Consider the following 22,601-nt stretch of genomic DNA (forward strand, 5'->3'; position numbering starts at 1 on the left):
TGAGGACCAGACCAGTCCTTGGAGAGATCCAAGTTCAAAGGAAACACATCTGTGCATACCTCTTCATTTGTAGTAAACTTGCTTTTTTTTTTTACTTACAGGCTTTTCCTGGTTTTTTTTCTCTCAGTAAATTTCTTTGTTAGTAAATCCAAAATATAATACTTTTTATGCATTTCTTAATATAAGTTTAATTTTTAAATATACCTTGAATGAACATACATTGTTTGGTAAATGAAATGAGGAGACTTGTCCAAAATTATAGAAGGAAGGCACAGAATCCAGATTGAAACTGAGATTTCCTAATTCAAAATATTGTATCCTTTGGACAAAACACTCTTGTCATTTGCTTCTTTTGCTGTGTAGTATTACTCCAGAGACCTTCAAAGTCCCAGTGGGAGAAGACTTGGAGTCTGGGCTTCGGTCACTAGCTACATGAAGACCTGTCACACCAGCTCCAGGACATAGCTGTGTATGGTTAGTGGATCTCTGAAATCTGGTATGTTTTAAGAACAGTGAGATGAATCAGCCCTGAGATATCCTAATCAGTAAGAAATTTGGGGTTCCTCATGGTTTCCTCATGTGGCTGACTTTCTGTGACAGGTTTTCTGTAGATGTGTGCTGTTGTGTTTTTCTGGGAAGAAAATGACGCAGTCTCTTCTTTTTCTCAAAGATTTCTGTCACTTGAACAGCTGAGGACCATCACAGGCAGCCAGGTTTCCCTTTTTCTTGGTTTCAGGAAACAGGAAGCATCGGACAAGTGTGATCTGTCCTGCATCCACACCCGGGATGTCATTGCCTGGGTTCTAGGAGGTATGCACATGTAGAGGTATTCACTCTCTCAGGCTCTTTTCCCTAAGTGAGCAGGTTTTAGATGAAGAAGGAAATAAGTTTCTCTAAGTCATTATTCCCAACAGGCCCTTGGGAAATTTAAGTTTAGCATAGGCTTCTGGAAAAGACACAACCCCCTGTAGCATACTCTGCTGGTATGCGAAACTGCATGTCAGTGGAAATGGCACAGGGACTCTGAGTAGATTCCCTAGGTCAGACAGTGGAGTGTGTGGTTTCTCTCGCACCCAGCTGTATTGTCACCTAGGCTCAGTTCAGTGGCACTGTGAATCATGCATCAGACAAAGCAAATCAGTCAGCTGCTGGCTTTCTCCTCTCTGTTTAAGCTGGTTTCCTGGACACAAGTTGCTGTTAGAAACCAGGTGCTGTGATGTGCTGGCATCCCCTGTGGATAATCTGTCCATGTCTCTGTTCTCAGACTAAATGACTTTCCTTGTGAGTGTCTGTTCATATACCATTGCTTTTTCTTACGTGGCTCCATTTTCACCATTGATTCTCAAGTCACAGGCCTGAGTCCCCCAGGTCATAGTCTCTTTATTAATCACTCACACCTGTGGACCTGGTGGAGTTGAGCTCCGTGATGGTGTCAGGCCTGGGACCCCTGTCATCCTCCCAATGGGCCTCCAAAGCCTGGCTGGGTTTCCCCCACTGGCTCTGTCTCCACTGTGCTCCCTGTTCCCTGGCTTCTGCATATAGCAGTGTGTGAGGAAGTCTCTCAGGTACGACAGAAGGATGGCCCATCTGCTGAGGCAGTTTTGACTTGACAATGGTAGAGAGGCCGGGGTGGTGAGACTTTCCCTCTTGCTTCGCCACTGCTGGTGGGCTGCATGCTGAGCTTGGGGTCTTGGCCACTGGGGTAGGAATGGGTGGGCAGGTACATGGCAACCCCAGCTAGACAGAACTTTCATTATGAGGCCCAATGAGATTTCAAGTGAAGGTTGAGAGATGCTCAGAAGCTGGCCAACTGGACCAAGCGAGAGCCAGAGAGTGCCACTGAGTAAGTGGAAGGCCATTCTCCCCACCCTGCCATCTTGCAGCAGCTGGGCTAGACTTGGAATCACCTAGAGAACCTCGACCATGTCTGGAAACAGAGCCCTTGGCACCAACTTTGGTGTTGCTGGGGTAACAAGGGTGGCCTGGTCCTTGGTCACACCGAGGGATGAAGAACCCAGAAGGGAGGAAGCCCTTGACTGTGCCTGAGAGATGGTGCCCACACCACTACTTGGCCCTGTGGCAATGCCAGGATATGACCTGGGTGTACTTTCTAGAGGTTGTTTGCCAATGTAGGCCCTTCCCAGGGTAGTCAAGAGGAAAATGGCCTTACCGCTGTGTGTACCTTCATGACATTATAAACTGTCACATACCTCAGTCAGCTCAATAGGTTAACTCTGAAATTCCAGTCTAGATTTAAGTGATATCCTCCCTACCCTCTTTCCCATCCCGTCCCGAGTTCTATGTTTTTCTTTTGAGAATGTTGTCAGAACTTCATGGCAATTTTATGCCGAAATAGGTCACTTTGTTTGTTAGAAATGTCCATCCTGGGGACATCTCTGCCTAGCATTGCTGAATGCAACAGCTTGCAGGCCTGGTGTCTATAGGACTAATCCCTGGTGACCCACCCCCCCAGCTGCATGTGGTGCTCCCAGAACAGCACTCAGAGGACCCAGGCTTCAGGATTCTGCTTGAAGTCGGGACTTTGGTCACCACTGGCTCCCCAAGGGCTGCCACCCTGTCCCGGGTTGTGCTGTGTAGCTGGCCAAGAGCACCTGGTTCCTGGCTCATGGTGTCCATGACTGACTTGACTCTAAACTCTCTGAGACTGTCTGCTTGGAGATCTCCACCCTGTGAGCATGTCTAGGTCCCTGGGGTGTTCCATGCTGAGAGATGGGCCAGGATGGTTCTGGTGGGGATGGTCCTGAACAGAGTGAGTGGCTCAAGGGCCAGGGATTTAGCTCAGTGTTTTCGCCACCTGCTGCGCAAGTGCAAGGACCCAAGTTCGATCCCCGGCACTGAAAAACAAACAGAGTGGGTGGCTCAGCAGAAAGGACCGCCAAGCTGCTGCACAGGACATTGAATCCTGGGGGGTGAGAAACCCGAGGGGGACCAAGAAAGTGACCAAGTACAGTGGGGAACCAAGTCCTTTTCTCTGTCACAACCATCTTCCAGCTTAGACAATGAACCTCTCCCTATCTGGTTTAGTGATTGGAACTGGTTATGAAATAAATTATTTGGGGTAACAATAGGAGACACAAGAACCTGGGGAACTACCCAGCAGAGGTGAATTAGTGCCACATGGTTCTAAACCTGCTGTTTTCTTACAGGCCCAGGTGCCAAGACCAATCTTGGAACTTTTAAAAAATCTTTTGTGAAGCCCATCGTAACTGTTCACACAGATTCAGTACTTAGATTATTTTTAGCATTAGAATAAAGTTGGCGTCTCTTTAACACATCTCCACTGTTTAAAACTATTATGTACGGTAGAACATAAAGGGTACCTTTAGTAAGATTTTTGTAAAAGACTCATTTTCCTTTTCTCTTTTTAAAGTTAAGAGGTTTAGGAGCCTTGGAAAGGAAATAGAACTGATACCATTGTCACATAAGAGGCAGTTTCTGGGCATTAAAGCCCTGTAATATTGAAATCACAATGGAGAAGGTCAGGAGGCCACTGACCTCAGGTGAGCTGGACGCAGCAGCAGACAGTGACCACTTTGATCCAGCCCCTCCTACTTTATCTAAAGACTGGTGGTTTTCTACTCTGTTCCCTGCTGTGGCCTCTGCATGGGTGACTGAGTAAAAGCTTCTTTGTAGGTTGTTACAATGACATCCTTGAGAGCAGTCTCATGGCCATGTGGGCTGGCTCAGATGTGCAAAGGAGACTAATACCCCAAAGCGCCTCCATCCTCCTGCAGGGAAGCATGGCTGGGAGAAAAATATCCCTAGAAAGAAAGGGTCACTGGATACACCAACATGCAACCTTCTCCAGTGACCTCAGAAGACACACAAAGTCTTTCTCCCATGGACTTTCTAGACTGTGTCATTTGCACATCAGAAAAACATCCAGTTTATTGTGTCAGAATGAGAATGTCTCCTACAGAGAAAAAATATTCGTAACACTTCAATTTAAGGGCAGATGTGAGAGACCTAAAAGCAAACCTTAAACATTCATCTAGAAATTTGTCAGCTCTCAAGCTTATCTTCTTCAGAGACTTCTAAAAGTTGGGGATGAAGCTGGGTGTGGTGGCACACTTCTATAATCTCAGCACTGCAAGAGGTTGAGGCAGTAGAATTGCAAGTCTGAGTCCAGCCTAGACAAAACATGGCCATTTACTAAGACTCTGTCTGAAAGTATAGTTAAGAAAAAAGAAAAAAATAGCTGGGGATGTAGCTCAGTACAAAGGCCCTGGTTTCAATCCCCAGTCCCACACTTTAAAAAAAGACAAGAAAAAGAGAAAAACAACAATGGAGATGAGATAGAGACAAGAAGAGACTGCCTATGGTAGATAGCAGACACTTCTAGGCACAAATGACACCCCCAGAACCAAGCTCTTGTGACCTGTCATTGCTTTGCAGGATCCAGTGTTCAGGGGTATTCTAGGCTGGTTGCTGGTGACCCACTTTTAGCAAGGTGTGGAGAAAGGAGAGATGAGGCCCCCACCCTGTTAAGTCCCCAGAGTCCACCTGGGACTTAGAAACCCAGAAACACAGGTGGGACAGGGGGTGCCACTGACAATTAGGCAAATCATAGTGACTGGACATGGAAGGTATTATGCCAACCCATGATCTGATTATGGGAGAGAGGTCTGCAGAACACGGGGACAAGAGCAGAGGGGAAGGGCTGTAAAAAAACAAACGGGCCTAAAGTCTTCAGAAAATGGATTTTTCATTGTTCCCGGGAAACTTTAAGAGGCTTCTCTAACTATATCACTGTTCTTGGGAAGTTTGATTCACAGCAGATCGGCCAGTGTTTCTGCAGACTGACCCTGGTCCATGGTAAAGTGCCCAGGCTCACCTGTTTGTCATCTTTCCTGTGGAGAATAGAAAGTAACAGTCCCTTCTCTCTCCCCATCTCCACCTGCACATGAAACACTCATAATTGATAAAGTTTGTGTGTAAATTGAGTTTCAAACCATTTTTTCCATGTAAACAATATTATAAGTTTAACTTCATTTGAACTTTTTATGAAGGGTGGCTCCTTTTATCCAGATTCATGGACTGGCCTCTGCCACTATCCACAGTGCTCCATGGCCAGAGTCCATGAGGGTTTCCTGTGGGTCCCCCTAGGCCCTCTGTCAGGTATTCCTTCTCTATCACCCTTCCGGGACATGGTTTAAGCCACCTGCTCTGTACCCTGAGAGAAGTCTAGTTCTGGGTGCCTTACCCAACGCCTGTAGTTTTAAGTTGCTCCATGTCCTGCAGGCCTCTCTTTCAGTTTCCAACCTTGGGGCCTGCAGTGCAAGGCTGCTGATTGGCCACATTACACCATCCTGGGCTCCCTCTCCAGGTCTGCAATGCCTCCCACTCAGCATGCTCTGAAGACAGAATGACACAACATGTGCAGAGTGCTTTGTGCGGTGCTGACCCTGAGTCCCACTCACAGTGCTGTTGCTACCCCAGCTTTGCAACTGCTCTCCTCTGTATGCCTGCTGCTCAGCATGGAAGTCAGTTAGTGTCCTGTGACTTCTCCAGAACCACACTCTCTGCTGAAGTACTAGGGTATGGTAGCAGTTATGTCACAAGGTAAAATCAAAGCTCAAACAGCCTAGTTCCTAAAAGCTAGCATTCCCCAGGACTACTCCCATGGGGGCAGGATGATGAGGGTGATTCCTGGTGAGGGGAGGTGGCACCAACAAGGATTCAGAAACACCAAGCACCAGTCTCTATCCCTGAGTCAGGCTTGTGGCTTTGGAATGCAGCTGTGGGCAAAGCGAAAACAGCAAAGAACTGATTTGATTTTGGGAGAGTCATGGGTAAGACAAGAAAGACCAGATATGTGCCAGGTTAGTGAAGAAACATGTTCAACAGATTATTTTCACCTGCTTGCTGGTGAGAAGGTCCAGGAAGTGAGCCCACTAGGAGGCTGCTCCAGAGGCCAGAGGAAGAAAGACCAAGAGTTCAAGGTAATGGGACAGGCTTGGACCTTGGACCGGACACAGGGCCTTCATCCTTCCAGCTGGAACAGAGGTGTGCAGATGGCAAAGATGGAAACACATTTGCAGATGTGGAGATCAAGTTGTGCCTGACTGGCTCCCAGGTCCCCTGAATGTGCAGGGATTTGGAAGGAGTATGTACACACCTATATACATGTGACACACTTCTAACTCAGAGGAAATCCATTGACATCATTGTTTTGCAAAAGCACCAGGCTGATTTGTTAAAGGATTGATGAGTTGAGCCCTTCTCTCTGACTGACTTGTAAGGTCAGACTGAGGCACAATTGAGACCATCAAGGCAGGCAAAGTCTAAGCAACATGAGATGAGTTTATTGCCATCTGGGTACAGATGGGCCAAGGGCGAGAAGGCCGTTGGCACTGAGAGGAGGATGATGGTGGTTGATATGAGGCATTTTAGGTAGGGGAGGGGGCACTGGTCAAGAGGGGGGCAAATTTTAGAGTCCCATGGGTGATGGGCCTGGGGGTGGCTGATAAACAGGGCGGTGGTGAGAGGGTGGCTGTTGGCATCTTTTTATCTCTGTGCTCCTGTGGATGTGGGTAGCGGGTCTGCTTGGGTGGGGGTCCGACTTGGGGGCCTGTCATGACTGATGTCTGCATTTGCGTGTGCTTCACTTATGGGGCTTAAATTGCTGACACACATTGATGAGAGGGCAAAAACACCAAGTTGGGCTGATAAATCTACTGTGAGGACGTCAGATCAAGGCACCTGCAGGAGAATCAGTGGTCACTATCAGGGTTTGTTTTTCTTGTGCACTTGGTGAAGGGTAAGGGAGGAAGAACAGAAGTAAAATAAAACTGTAGGAAGAATGGTGCAGATTCAGGGTAGGGAAGCTGGCCCTCCTGTTCATCTGAGCACTGTGTCCCCAAGCTCATGCCCTGCTGCCTTTGTGACTCCCTGAGCAAGCCTTCCCTCCCCCGCTTCCAGGCACTTTGCCTGTGGGTGACCTTCCCATTTCTTTTTTATTCCACACTGATTTCCCTATCACCATGGACATATGTTTTGTGATTTTCCTCCCTCGGACGCCCCTAAGCACACCAAGACCTGTCTCTTCTGAATTCTGATTAACCCTTTCCAGGGGCATTTATTGAAAGCATCATTGTTCCTAATGCTGCCTTTTGCACAATGGCCTGGGATGGTTGCTTCTGTCAGAACAAAGCAAGCATTCTCATTGGAATGATGGTTTTATCTTTTTGTTTCCCTGCACTGTGTAGGTTATTATTTGTTGTATTAGAGGCACTTGTTGAGACCTTGAAAGAAATGCTAAGATTACTTGTTCTTGGAAATAAAAATGTGTTGTTTTCCTTGAAACACAGTGAAATATCTGCTTAAAATCCAGGAACTTGGACAATCAATAATAAGATCCTTCCTCCACCCCCACCCCAAACATATAGGGTCAGAAGTACATGCTGAGCAGTGTTTGTCGATGTCTTCTCTCCATGGCCTGTCATTCAAATGTGACAGGAGGTGTGGCCGGGTATATCTGGAACATCTGGTCTACCTAGCACCATGTGAGAGTCTGAGGGTCTAGTGTACCTGAGGTGCCTACTAATACCACCTGAGCATAAATCTCATAGTTGAAATGCCTCTTTGGGGATCTGACAGGAAGTAATGATGAAGAACTTCATAGGGTTTTTGCATTTTAGTGAGCTCACACTTCATGTTTTCCTAGTTTCTTCACAAATGTCAAAAGGAGATAGTTGTTGATACTTCCTGTAAAATGTTGGTCATTGATTCTAGGGTAGATTTTTTTTTTCTTTTTGGTCATGTTTTGGAGACCATGATTACTATGTTTATTCATATAAGTGACTGAAATGCAGTAACAAATCTAGTGTTAGACAAATGGTATAGTTCTTTTACAACAATGTCATTAAGAACTAATAATATTTTATAAGAAAAACATTTGTCTCAGTTCATTCTGGTCCATCTGACATGATGATTTCAGTGTCGAGAAAGCATATGAATGTTTGCATGTTTGGCTGATACACTTTTGCGTCATGAGAAGTGCAGATAAAATTCACTTGTCATATGTTCCCATCCATGCTTTTCTCCTAAACTACACACCACCAACCCTGTGTATTAAGAAGGGAAGTGCACAGCTTTTTCCTCTCCTGAATGTCCTTTACCCCACAGCTCCACTACACAGTGACAGGATAGTGCTAGGGGCATGGCAGCCTGACACCAAACACCTCCACGTTTCCTAGCCTTAATTTTAAATGGTAGAACTTATTTTTCCAGCTTGATTAACTCAAAGCACAGCCCTTTTCCCCAAAGAGCCCCCAAACTCCTGAAACTCCAGTGTGATGATCTTTCTGCCTCACATAAAGCATTTGAAACACCAAATGTCTCATTACTTTAAATGGAGTGTAGCTCAGTAGCCAAGTAAGTTCATGCGCTGTGTCACAAAGAGGCTGTATACATCTCCCAGGCCATGTTCATGGTGTATAGTGACTGAATCTTCTGTTGTGTTGGCTTTTCCAGGTTTTTGGGTGCCTATGTTTCTTCATAGGGTCTTCCACTTAGCAGAATTTTTTCTTTAACAGTGTAGAGCAGCTCAAAGAGACATTAGAAGCACATTCAGATCTCTTCTCAACCTTTTGGCTAAGACCAAATGTGGAAGCGCATTCAAACACCCATGCAAGCTGGGCCTGGTGGTACATGCTTGTAATCCCAGCACTTTGGGAGGCTGAAGCAGAAGGAACACAGATTTGAGCCAGCCTGAGAAAATCAGTGACTTAGATCCTGTCACCAAAAACGAAATAAAAAGGGTTGGGAATGTGGCTCAGTGTGAAGGCCCTAGGTTCAATTCTCAGTACTGCCCCCCCCCCGAAAAACCCAAAAAACACAAGCAAGGTTGCTATTCAGTCAGGAGAGCTGAATTACCTGCTATGTGTGGGAGCACCAAGCCACCTGCAGAGCACCAGGATTTCCCTCCTACGGAGAAGGGAAAGGTGAGGGTCATTGCTGCTCACTATCATGGCCAGCTTCTTTTGGCAATGGGAAAGAAAACCAGATTTGTGAGACAGGATGTGACTGGTTCATGCCCCAGAGACTGCATGTTGCAGGTGGGTTTCTGTCATTGGCTAACTGAAAATCTGTGGAAGTGACTGGAGCACAGGGCATGTACTACACCTTGCGTTCATGCCCCACATACCAGCCCCAATGGGCTTCTAGACCTGCCTCAGCAGAGAACAGAGGACAGGAGCAAGAGGAGTACACTTTGCAGGCTTTAGTTTAGTTTTGTTTTGGTTTCTGGTGGAACTTATCCAAGGATTTTAGATACTCTCCCAAGAATAACGATGCTAAATTCAGACAGTGGGTGCAGTTATTATGTTCTACATGAAAGCAGTAACTTGGAATTTTCTTTTGAACATTGTAGTCCTAATTACAGAGGAAGGGTTGTTATTTATGTTATTTACAGTGCTTTTTCAAGTATTCCCAATACTGTTTCCCAGCTCTTGGATCTGTCCCAGGATGAACCTAACCATCTCTCTTCCTGTGAGTGGCGAACTGTACCATATTCTCAGCCACATTACACTCATCTTCACATCCTTATAGGTGTGAAGACTGGTGTGCTGAAAGGACCAGTTAAATCAGACGTAGAGATGGACACATGTGGGTGCTTTGCAGTGAGGCTAGGCATGGCCATTCCTGTAATGGTTTAAGAAGGAAATCATCAGGGATTCACAAGTCAAGAGAAATGAAAGCACCATTGTGATGACACCAGTGGCCAGCAATCTGTGACAAGGAAGTCTGTTTGAATGCTCAGCACCCAAAGGGTGAGACTGTGAGCCTCCAGTGGGATTAGGGATGCCACATCAACATTCAGGAATTGGGACAAAGATTCCCACAGAACAGGCTGTTCCTGACTGTCTATTGACCTGGAGCTTTGGAGAAGGAGAGAAGAGACCCCCACCCCCCCAGGACCAGGTTGTTCGCTGCATCACTGATAGTCTCTGGATCACAGAAAGGGATACAGAAAGCATCTGTTTCCCCCAAAATTTCCAGACATGAATCTGAGCCCATGAGCTCAGATTGTCCTCATTGCATCTGCCCTGCCCCGCCCCCCCACACACACATACGCAATGGCTGCATTCTAGGAAAGCTCATCAACTTCATCTGTAGTGGTCCTTTATCTGGGGTCCCCATGATCTCTTTCCTTCCTCGTATGGTCTGCTGAAAATACAGAGTGCACCAAAAAATGTATAGACACTTCAGGAAAAGAAAAATAGTGTAATGTTTTTTCAACAGATGATGTTACCCTCCTATGAGAGAGCCTAGAGGATGCAGTATATCACAGAAAACCCACCACCATCCCAGGCCTTACAGAAGAAATTGAAAATGCGTGTGTAACAATCTCAGTGACCAAGGTTGTCCAAGCAGCAGTTTGCAATACTAATAATTTCCTGGAAGCTAATTCCTACCACTTTGAGCACCTGTTGTAATTGTAGAGGCCAAGGTAATTTATGTTAATCTCATGATGTCTCAATAAATGTAGTATTAAAATATACACTTTTTTCTTTTCCTGAAGTGTGTATACATTTTTTTTTGCAGACCCTGTATATTATTACCTACAAACAGAGTGACTATGCCCACACCCCAGGTTCAGAATGAAGGGACACAGCTGGGCGAGGAGAAGGAAGGATACCCACTCTCCAGGAGACATTTTGTATTTTTCCAAAATAAGGAAGTCTCAGACATTAGAGGTGGTGGGGAGCCCCCTCCAAAGGGATAGATGAATAACCATGACCTGGGGAGGACTCCCCTTTCCTGCTGTAAAACCTGCCACGCAGATAGGAAGAAAGCAAATGTGTCTGCTCAGGTGCATGGTCTGGTTCTAGCTGTTACAGTATATTTAAGCCCAAATCCCTGGATTCATTGGTAATTTTCCATAGTGTTTAGCAAATTGATGTTTTCTGATGTTACTTGAACAATATTCCAGCTTGGTAAAAAAGAATCTGTAATAATTCTGAGTCATTTCAGTACCAGATTTTGTCAGTTATCAATTTATCTTTGTAAAACTCATAACCTTCTCCATGTAGTAAGCTGGACGCATGTGTAATCTATCTCTCTCTCTATATATATATAGATAGATAGATAGATAGATAGATAGATAGATAGATAGATATCTTTCCTTAACAGCTACAGATTCATTTCAGGGCCTTTGCACTGAGCTACATCCCCAGCCTTTCTTATTTTGAGACAAGGTCTTGCTAAGTTGCTAATATGTCCAGGCTAGATTCAAACTTATGATCCTACTGTCTCAGCCTTCCAGTGTTAGAATTATAGGCATGGACCACCCTGCCTGACTTTTACCTATGTGTTTCTAAGACTTGCACTGTGGTTGCACCCGAGACAGTGTATCATCAGTGCTGTCTGCACCCCATCACAGTAAGCCTCTTCAGAGCAACAAGGCCAGCAGTGCCAGACTCAGTGCATTGGCCATGCTTACCCCCCTCACACCTCTTTTAGGGCAGAGCGATGGAGTAAAAAGTCCCAGGCTAGAACGGTGGCCTCATCCCACCAGCATGCACACTTCTTTGATTCTTTACATCAGATTAGGTCTCCTGGCTTGGGTGGGGGTGACTCAGAGCATTTCTCTTTGCCTCCCCTAAACAGAATGCACATCCAGGCTTGGGAAGAATAGAAATGAAACAGAAATTCCTATGGGATTTTCATTCAGCCAGCAGCACCTAATTCAATTGTTAATTATTCTTTTGGATTCAATTTTCACAATAAAAGGGGGCAGGTTAAGCTATGTATCACATTTAGCTTTATAAAACTGACCTGACAGTCTGGGAATGTGTTACTTCTGAAAGTGAAGTTAAAATTTTCATGATCTAGTGAATTTACTGAAATCTTACTTATGGGAAAGGGACAATAGTAATTTTCCTGGTAACTATTATTTTAAAAGTTCAAATTATAATAAGAAAAATATGTCACCCTGTGGGAAGAAGTGGCTGAAAGTTGAACTTATGAACCACATGAATTTCTTCAACAACAGCAGCTCCAAGAAATGCTCTAGAATATTCCATATGCTCCCCCAGACACATGTGTGCCTCTGCTTTGGGCAGCCTACTGGTGGGAGCCATTCTGAGACACTAATGCCAGTTTCCCATGAGCAGAGTTTGACCTAACTCTGTATTTTTCAGCAGGGGTAAGTTCTGGGTGAGATCCAAGGATATGGATGCCAATCTCAGTGGGGATTTGGGCTAATGTCCCAAAGCTGTCGTTCTGGGACAGAAGAGCAAATTGGAAACATTCAAAAACAGATGATAGTAAGCTGCTTTTCTTTCTGAAATGTCTCAGCCTAAAATTGACGCAGAAATATGTCAAGACCATTTAAAGCAGTGTCCTGTACTTGGCTGCATAATGATGTCTTCTAACAGTGCGATAAGCCAAATATGTGGCGCTGTGCTGACTGAGGGCAGACTGACTGAGTCAGGAACCAGCAGAGAGAAAAGGGACCATTGCTCTTGAAAAGAGGATCCATCCACTGGGTTAACCCTGAGGATCCTTCCTGCTGCCCCAGGATGCTTGCTACCCATGAACACCCCCAGTGAGGCCCATTCATTCACAAATCTTGTTTTTTTCCTAAGCATTGTCTTGTATTAAGAGATTTAACCCCAAAACAGAAAGTGGAATAAGCATAAGTGGCCACTTGTACTTGATACCTCTGGGATCTGAGTTCAGCCTACATGAGAATCTTTAATTTAGCAATATGATGCTGGTATGTGTTCATGTGCTAAAGACAATGAAACATTAGATTTCACCCTGTTAATGGAGCCTGGTAGATAAGAGTCACAACTTTACTGCAGAGCCAATAGACCAGTCTGAGCTTTTGCCTGGCTGTTGCCAGGATCCCAGCTGCACCCACATTTGGGGCTTTGTAGGTAGTGTGGACCCATCATTCTGAGCCATCAGAATCAGCTCTGATTGTCTCTGGACTTGGGAAAATATAGACCTTTCACTTAGCAATCAGAATAGTATCCACAACTGATAGGTTTCCTAACCAAGTTTACAAGCTACTCATTTTAGTTAGGTAATTTTTTGTCATATCACAAGCAGAGCCTCACAACATTTTGAGATCTTCTCCACCATCACTAGAGTCTCATCTGGGCCAGACACATGATCTTGATGTTGTACATACCTGGGTGTGTTGCACATGGCTGAAGCCTTCTGCCAGACCTCAAGCTAGGAGAGATTCTTCATACTTTTAATGTGATTTCTTTGAATTTAAGAATTGTGTATAATGGTATCAGTGGTATGAGAAGTTCCCTAGTCCACATCTTACCCCACAAGTAGGTACTGTCTCATCATGATGGTGAGGTCATTACACAGACATTAATGGTCCAAGCATCCTTGGGGTACCAGCATGCGGTGTGGGGAGTATTTACCTGACACTGTTCTATGATGCTTTCCTTGATTCCTGCACAAATACTCACTGAGGAAATACCATCTGCTGGACACTTTGGTCAATAGAAGAGGACACAACAGAGAATAAAACCGGTGTTAGTACCAGTGTATCCTGTCCTGAGGGGAATTCTACACATAGGGAGATGCCTGCTACATCTCCTCCATGCACACTGTCTCAGTTCTCCTAGAAGGGTGGGCAAGGCAAGGGGGCTTCCTTCTAACTGTGTCACATGTCACTGGGAGCTTGAAGAGATGGGATCCATCTGTTAAAAAGGTTTGGTTTTGTCTTAAAACAGTATTGCTCTGTAGTCCAGGCTGGCCTTGAACTTACTATGAAGCCTAGGCTAGCCTCAAATGTTTAGTGATCCTTCTGCCTTAGTCTCCTGAGCGTTGGGATTACAAGCATGTGCCACTGTGCTCAGCTCTGTTGTAAATATTTAATCATCCAGAGTCTTCGCGGCCCATACAGTAGCTCCTTAAATCATCTGTGCTTGGTGTTTGTGAATAACCATGGAAATGCTGATCTTAGAAGTAAGTTGTGTTTTACAAAAGAACACCGTGCTGTGCAGAGGAATTCACTTTGTCACTTTGCTTGAAATTTGCCTTTGCTCACAACTGTTTGGTGTTCTGTAATTTATGGCTCATGTTGGCAAAAAACTGATGTATGTGTTGATTTCAACAGTCAGCTTGTCCCCATCTGAGTTATTCTTTTGTGCCAAGCTGCCGACTGTGCCACTTCTGCAGTCAGCGTGCTGGGCAGCATGACATCAAGTGAGCTGTTGGGCCCCCAGAAAACTTTGAGCCCTATCTAGTTTTTTTCTTTTCTTTTTTTCTTTTTTTTTTGGTACCAGGGATCAAACTTGGGACCTTGAGCTTGTGAGGCAGGCAGCAGCACCACTGAGCTAAATCCTGGGCCCTTAGTTTTTTTCTTTTACTACAATGTTTCATAGTCTTTTAGGATGTAAAAGAATCAAGTTGACTGTAAAAAGAAAAAACAATGGTTATTCAGTTAACTTTTTTTCATAATGATTTTTTTTTTTTTGCACAAAAGTTAACAATTTTGGGAACTGAGAGAAGATATCTGCACATTCCTGCTGAAGTCACTGAACTTTATTCTGAAGTTCCTGGTTGCCTTCTGTCTGGGTTCTACTTGTAAGAATGATCAGGTTAGGAAAAATAGTGCATACAACAGAGGCAGCTACATACCACACCTGTGCAGATAGATGCTCTGCTAACCGGACTGGCATCTTCACAAAAGACCGTAGCAATCATCTGTTTTCATCAGGAACCTGGGAACTAGCTGAGACCAGAGAGTATGAACAGAAATAGTTCTTTCCCACTGCCCTGAGTTTCCCATTTACACATTCGCCTTCTATATAGAAACCCCATTCTGTGTCCCCCTCAGAACTAAAGGTTATGGATCCAGCCCATACACCTTACAAAAATGACCACCATCGATATCACTTGTGTTACTACTAATGACTGTACAAGAAAGAAAAACCTTTCATCTTCATACCTAGGAAACTATTTAAGAGAAATAAGTTTATTACACCTAATTCCAAAACCAGAAAAGGACAGAGCCAATAAAAGAGAACTACAGGTCAATCTCCTTAATGAGTATAGATGCAAAAATCCTTGTTAATTCATAAGAAAAGGAAGAAATGGAAACAAAGTCTTTGTAAATAGGGAAGGGTGGAGGGGGTGAAGGGAGCACAGGGAATGGGGAAAAAATAAGAACCAAGATACATCATGTACAGGTACAAGCACCCAATGATAAATGTAAACGTATTGTATACCTAAAATGTACCAATAAAAGAATTGAAGCAAAAAAAAAAAGAAATAAGTTTATTACATATAACTCACTTGTCTGATTAGCTGTAGCAGCCATAATTTTTAGATAAAATTTTTTATCATTGCCAGTAAATTGATATCCATGCATGCCACCTCTCCCAGAGGAAAAAAAAATTCCATTAACTCGCTGCCTCTCTGCCCGGCAGGAAGTTTGTGTGGCTATTCATATCACACAGGTTTCTGTTTGCTATCTGTTCCCTGGTTGGAAATTCTGTATTAATGCGCAAATTGAATCTTTCCTGTTGAGTATTCAAATTCTAATAGCTTTAAAAATATTGAGTTATACTTTTTCACCAATTAGTTGTATTCTTTGTATCCAGAAATGCTATTCAGATTCTTTTCCATTGGCTTCCATCTTTTTTTTTCCTTCTAGAAAATTATCTGATCTTACTTGTTTTTCAAAATTCACAGTTGATTTTGCCTAAATCTTTCCACCATATTTCAGTGCATCTGTAGATGATAGCACTGGGTAAAGTGTGGGAACCCATATAGATAGTGGTTTTCTTATACAGAAGACTGTTTAATCTTGATCCGTTTTCTGTTTCTGGAAAAGAAATTTAGAAAACTAAGGAAAGAAATTAATCATTTATATTCTCTAATACTATCACTTTTAATATCTTGATGTGATTTCCATGAATATTTTCCTATAAAATGTCACACCAATAATAATATACATGAAATCTATTTTACTGTCTTTTTAAAATCCAAAAGCAAAAGTCTTTTAATATTGCCTTCAAAATCATTTTAAAAATACTTTCATTTTTAAATAATTTTAGAGTCTCAGGAACCTGCAAAAACTAGAAGAGAGGGACTCTGTCTACCCTTCACCCCCTCCCCAATATTTTATATATTTTTAGGATAATGTAAACTAGGAATTTGACTTATAGTACAATCAAAAAACCTGCTTCAGATTTCATCAGTTTTACATATGCTCATGTCTATATAGGTGTGTGCGTTTGTCTGTGTGTAAAGTTCTCATGTGAGGATTTGTGGCAACATGGTAACTTTTTAAGAACATACACACATACACCAACCATCTTACCTCTGTTCACCTACTAATCTGTTATTCTCTGTAATTTTGCATTTCAAGGATGCAATATACATTGAGACTGGCTTTTTTCACTGCCATTCTCCGGAGACTTGGACAACTAGCTGTGCCCACCAGTTGTTCATTCCTTTTCATTGCTACCTTGTATTCTGAGGTACAACATGCCACAGTTTAACTGCTCACCCACTGAGGCATCTGGGCTGTTCCAGTTTGTGTGTTACAACTGAAGCTGCTGTGGACATTTATGTACAGGTTGTTGTGTGAACCTAGTTCACTGGAATGTTACATTAATTTCCTTATACTGATCATGCAGTTTCCCATTATATAGGTTTGTCATTTGTGACTTAAGAACCTATGTTACCAGTTTTCTCTCAACTCTTAGTGAAGATTCTTACTACATACTCAAAGCCAAAACAAAGATGTTTAGCAAGAATCAGGGAAAAAGAAAAGTGTGATTTTCTACCTTAGAGTGACATATCAGCCTAAGTAATTTCCCGTTCTGTGCATAGCAGGCATGCGCCCCGGTGCTGCTGTCTGAGGTTCCTTCTTGGCATTACTTTCAAAACTGTGCTCAAGAGTTCAGATCTGTTTAGCCCCTTGGGCAGCATCTCCTGCCCTGCAGCAGATTTCCCATAGGAAGCTTCTATGGGGCTCCTGTTTCCCATCCACACACAGCTTTGAAGTGCTTGGGAAATTGTTCCCTGCATGCTAACAAATCCACGTCAGTAGATAACAACTCTTTCACCTCCTTAGGTCAGACATGATTCTTTATAAAGCACATCCTTGGAGGTATAACTAGTGAGGCAAGGTGGAAATTGTCAAGGCACCACTGTGATGGTGTCTCAGGGCAATGTTCCAGCATGTTGCCTTTTCAGCAAGCTGGGAACTTAAGGACTGACGAGGATCAGCCCACCCCAGCAACAGTTCTGAGTCCCTCCTGGGTGTCAGGACCTGCTCTGCGGTGCCTACCGTGGAAAGGCATAAATGAGGCTCCATCTGCTAGAACCCCAGCTTTCAGGGCCCCATTGCATAGGTGATAACTGATGAAACTACCAGCAGACTGAGGCTCACAGAGGGGTGGAAGGAAGACAGTTTGAGGAGCACAGACTATCAGCAGGGGCAAAGGAAGACAGAGCCAGTGAGGAGGGTAGAGCTTTCATGCAGAAACTGAAAAAATGGGACAGGGCAGGATTTATTTTGCCTTAATAACAAAAATCAGTTGGGGTCAGGGAGGAAAGAAGATTGAGACTCAAGTTTGAGTAGAAAGCAAAGAGTGTTGGCACTGCTTTCTCTTGGTCTTCATGTTCTGTTCCCAGGGCTGTTTTCCCGATGTGGTGATATCACAGGATGGTGCCTTCAGCTGAGGTGAAATGGGAGCCTTGGCCAGTGGCTTCACTAAGACTTCTCTCTGAAGAGGGAGCCCTCAGCCCAAGGCCATAGGCACAGCTCTTGTTTCCTGTCATACTCGCACCGACTTCTGTGAGCACTCCTGTGCTCCTAATCTTTTGCAAGTAGATGAAGAGAGCGCTCAGCCATGTGGTTACAATTCCAGTCCCTCCAGAATTCTGCAGCACCCACTGAACATCACTAGGGCTGGAAAGTGGGTGCCAAATAGCCAATCATGTCTCTGTTCTTTCTACATAGTGTACTGTGTCACCCTCCTGAAATTTCAGAACTTCTATCTACTGTCTTGACATTTCATCCAACCCTTCCTGTTCCCCTTCCTTCCCTCTCTTACCTGCTTTTTGTCCTCCTATGATTCTGTAGCAGATCTATTCTGAAATAAAAGATCTTTGTTTTACTTGGCATCCTGCAGGTGCCCCTGTGACCAGCCTTGTTTTAGCTCTTGTTTGTACCAAGTGGCTCAGCCCAGATGAAGCCTTTTGGAGATGGTGAAGACACCATCTGCAGAAAGGGTTTTCCACAAAATGCACTGGACAAGTATAGTTGGGCCTGTGACTTCAAGTTATGTTACTATTGCCAGTGAAAGGGTACACATTTGGAGGTTTAGGGAGCCACGGAAAGGGAGTTCAGCAAGCAGAGAAGATGGGGAGTTCAGCAAGCAGAGAAGATGTGGAGCTCAGTGGCCCTCATCTCAAACATTCCCTAGGTCCTGGCCAGAGTAGATGCCTAATGGCCTAGCGTGTGGATTCTGCACCAAGAGTTTGGAACTCTGCTTGTAGCTTGGACACCTGGCTCCATGAACAAGATGCCCAGCCCATCTAAAACAAGATGGCTCCTTTTGGTTCTTAGAGTCTATGGTTCAAAGATCTAGTTATTTTTCCCTTATAGGAATAATAAGTACAATGACAGCCTCCTGGAGGCTGTTCCTAGTGAGCCACAGTGTGTATTGGTACAGTAAGCTTTACTGGTAATGAAGACCTCAGACTCTCAAGTTATCCAGTCAGAGCAAGGATGAAGCATCCCTCCCGTGGATGCACCTCTGTACTCTCAGGCTAGCTTGCCTCCTCACTGCTTTCTAGAGGAGGCTAAGGAGCTACCCACTAGGTCTTCTCTCCACTATCAAAGCTCCCTGAAACTTAATTTCCAGCAATGCGGTACAGCTGGTGTGACCAGCCCTCAGACTCAAAACAAAAATGCTGGATATAAGGGCTTTTTAAAACTACGTAAATGCATTTGTAAGTCTGGGAGTTAGGCACACTCAGGCCAAGACCTTGGTGAGAGCCAGAGCCCACAGGAGGAAGACAAGCAGATACCCATTTTTCTGGAGTGACTGCCTATGCAGCTTGAGCTTGGGCCAGGGGGCCCTGTGACATAACTCGGGCTGTCTCCACGCCACCCCCCGTTGCCCTCTGGCCACCCTGCACAAATTAGAAACCTCAAGTACACATGTATGTGTTTCATGTGCACACACATGCCTCACACACGCCTCACACAGCACACATGTGTCTCAGGACATTTGCCCATGCCCAGCCTCTGGAGCTACAGATCTGGGAAAGGCTCCAGCTGGAGGTGGAGATGTGACAGCCATGGTATCACAGCGAGGGGAAAAGACCTGTGACAAAGTGGGGCCCCAAGAGGGTAATGCATGGAGGCAAAAGGGACTGAACCCTGGGAAGGGTGAAGTTAGCAGACAAGCAGATTAGGAAAGAACCACCGTGAAGCAGAGGAATGGGGGTCTGGAATCCAGGAGGAAAGAAGGCCCTAGAATCCAGGGTAGTCTGTGGCGTTCAGAGTCACGGGGGACTGAATCTGACCACTAAATCTGACACATGATATGGGAACCCAGGGGGGTTGATGTTTCAGCAACAGCCCAGTTTCTACCTGGTGGTAGAAACCAGTTGTAAATGGCTGTGGTCATAGCTAGGGATCCCTGTCCAGAGAATCCAAACCAAGGGGGCCTTGTCCGAGGGCTGGTGATGCAGTTCGGTGGTAGAGTGCTTGCCTGGTGTCCAGCCCTGAGATCTACATTTCCAGCCAGTTCCCTGGGCTCATTGTGCACCAGTGAGCACCATGGCCAGGTTGAGAATCACTAGACCAGTGTTTTCTTGGGAGAGCATGTCACATTTTGTTCCATGGAAGAGTGGCTTGTGTGTTCCACCCTTGAACTTTTATCGTAAGTCAGCCTCTTGATGTGCTGAGCCATGGGAAGGTCTAAGCTCTCACCAAAGCCAGGCTCATGGCCACCTGCTTCTCGCTGTGAATGTCTTTAGTTGATTGTGCTGTCATGGCTGCCTCTATGTCCTGAATCAATTTAAAACATTTACAGAGCAAATCTCCAGTGATGCCAGAAAACACAAAAAATGAAGGAGATGGCTTATTACAATTTACAGCAGAGTTTTCTTCAAGATTTGGTGACTGCCATCCTGTATTTTTTATTGGCTCATTAGAAGCTGCTTCTCAAGAGGCCTTCTACCTCAAAGACTGAGATAGAAAGATTCTTGCTATCTACCTCCATCACGATGAAAATGTACTAACCAACGTGTTCTACTCACAAATGCTTTGTGCTTTGTGCCATTGTTTCTTCTCTGAGTCAAAATTTTATAACCTGGGCTTGGGATCTGCCAAAAGACAAATGTGCAATAAACACTTTGGCAGTGTTGTTGTGCAAACTGTTCAGACTCAAAAACCCTATCATTTTCCACTTTCCCTAATTATTATGGGAAAGTGATCATCTAATGAAGTGTTGAATGTGATACAAGGTAACACTACAGTGGATGAGTTGATGATGAGACCCCTGGCTGCAATGGAGATATTCTCAGCCCAACAACAGGAAGATATAAAAGACAAGGATGAACGTGAAGCCAGAGAAAATGTAAAGAGAGAGCAAGATAAAGCCTATCATCTTTCACTTGAGGCTGACAGGGCTAAGAGGGAAGCTCGTAAGAGAGAGATGGCAGAACAGTTTTGTTTGGAGCAGATTTGCAAAGAGCAAGAAGAGGAACATGAGACCATTAGATTCTCCTTAGAACAAGCCCTGCCTCCAGAGCCAAAGGAAGAAAATGGTGAGCCTGTACGCAAACTTCAGATCCAGACACCTTGGAGTGACGTTTCCTAGCCAGCAATAAGCTCCAGATTGTCTTTAATTTCATAGCTTCCAAAGGATTTCCATGGGATGAGTTCAAGTTACTGAGCACCTTTCCTAGGAGAGATGTCACTCAGCGAGATCCCAATAGATCATTATTGGAAGCAAAGTTCTTCCCTCAAGAAACCCTTTTCCTTGAAGCAAAAGAGTAAACACAGCTCAGCTGTGGAACCAGCCATTCCTTGACATGCCAGTGGCCTGAGTCAAGAGGTAGGCTCCTTGCCAACCCAACCACATGCTCGTCTCACTCAATTCAGTGTCACACTTCTGCCTCTTTCAAGATTGCTGGGAAAAAAGTAATAATAAACATAGCTACTTAAAATTTTTAAAAAATAAAAGAAAAAAACAAAACGTTTACCTTTTATGTTCATTTTCACTTTGGGGTAAAGCTAGCAGTTGCACAGTGCCAAGTCTGGTGAATAAGTTGAAAGAGGATAAACCATAATGGCTTTATTTGAAAGAAATTGCTGTAGACATTTTGATTCACTTCAGGATATTGTGGCAGCTATGAAAAGACACTCACAAAAGAGGACTTCCAGAACTGCTTTAGAAAGTGTCAAGGACGAAGGGCTAAGTGTATTTGAAGTAAGGGGGAGTATTTGGAGGGAGATTAATGGCAGTGTCTTTTACCATAATAAATTTTTTAATTTAAACATTCAACACATACTACATTCTATCATTTTTCTAGGAATTGATATCCTCCTATGTGTGATTTGGTAATTTCTAGAATGACCTCTGCCCCTTTTTTTCAAAAATAAACCTAACACTTGTCTAAATTCATTTATTATGGCTTTTTATTACTATTTCACAACTTTTAATTTGTATTGAGATTTTATAAATATTATACTTTTAATGACATGAATCACAGATGACTCAGAACAGAGGAAATCCCCTAAAGGAGAGAGGGGTGTGGCCGGAGAAAGCAGAGTCTGAGCAGGCAGCTGGCTCTGGGCAAATTTCTGGTCTGCTGATGGGCCCTGAAGTTGGTCAGAATTTCAAACACTGTTCAGCTGAGATTTGAAAAATTCATCGTCACAAGTCATTTTATCATATATGGACATTGTATAAACTGGATCTCTAGTTTCTATCTCTCACATTGCAAAATTTTTGGAATCTTTGCTGTGGAGCTAGCCCCTGATTATGAAACCAGCTTCTCTCTCTACATCTCTCAAGTTACTTTTAAAAATACTGTTCACAAGCACTGTGTTAAAATCCAAATGCCTAGTGCCATGTATGCAGCTGATTTAGAAATAGGCTTTATTTTCCTAAGGGAATGGCAATTAAAACCCACATCGAGTTCTAGATATAATGACCAATCTCACAAAAGAGAAAAGGAAAATACAATTTCAAAATGAGACAGGAATAATATTTTTATTCTAGTTGCCTTCTAAGACAGTAATCAGGAAATGACCCAGCACACAGGATGCCAGAGGCAGGTAGGAGCAGCCTGCCCAGAGGTGCCCCCTTGTTCTCCAGGCTGCTGTTGGTTCACATGGCCTGCAGTCCACATGGGTAGCCTTCAGCTCCAGACCATTTGTTTCACTTTAGTTCTTGAGAAAGGAACAAAGTTAGGTGACCTCGCACAAGTTCAAGCCAAAACATCAGTATGAATGCAGAACTCTAAAACCTTAAGTATAGCCCTCTAGGTTTGTTTTTTCTATTGAGATCCTTTGTTGTTGAAGACCTTATTGATTGTTTTTCTTTGTGGTACTGGTGATTGAGCCC

At 44.0% G+C, this 22,601-nt stretch overlaps 1 protein-coding gene across 7 annotated transcripts in view; it reads left to right on the forward strand.

The window, feature by feature from the left end:
- Rps6ka2 (ribosomal protein S6 kinase A2) overlaps nucleotides 1-22,601 on the forward strand; it is a 388,980-nt gene that overhangs the window by 260,231 nt on the left and 106,148 nt on the right. The window contains exons 2-3 of one of the 7 annotated variants that reach the window (XM_087193517.1): nucleotides 364-474; nucleotides 737-810. The exons of 4 other annotated variants lie outside the window; for them this stretch is intronic. Coding sequence is in view for 1 of the 3 variants with exons in the window: in XM_021238008.2 (XP_021093667.1) it covers nucleotides 472-474 (3 nt within the window). In the remaining 2 variants the exon portion in view is untranslated. Of the gene's footprint in view, nucleotides 1-363; nucleotides 497-736; nucleotides 811-22,601 lie in introns of all 7 variants that reach the window. 2 more of the 7 variants (XM_087193518.1, XM_021238008.2) reach the window with 2 other exon arrangements.

The sequence above is a fragment of the Heterocephalus glaber genome, unplaced genomic scaffold (assembly GCF_053883595.1).
Source record: "Heterocephalus glaber isolate CG9 unplaced genomic scaffold, H.glaber_assembly_v1.0 deba00001593, whole genome shotgun sequence".
NCBI classification, from domain to species: Eukaryota; Metazoa; Chordata; class Mammalia; order Rodentia; family Bathyergidae; genus Heterocephalus; species Heterocephalus glaber.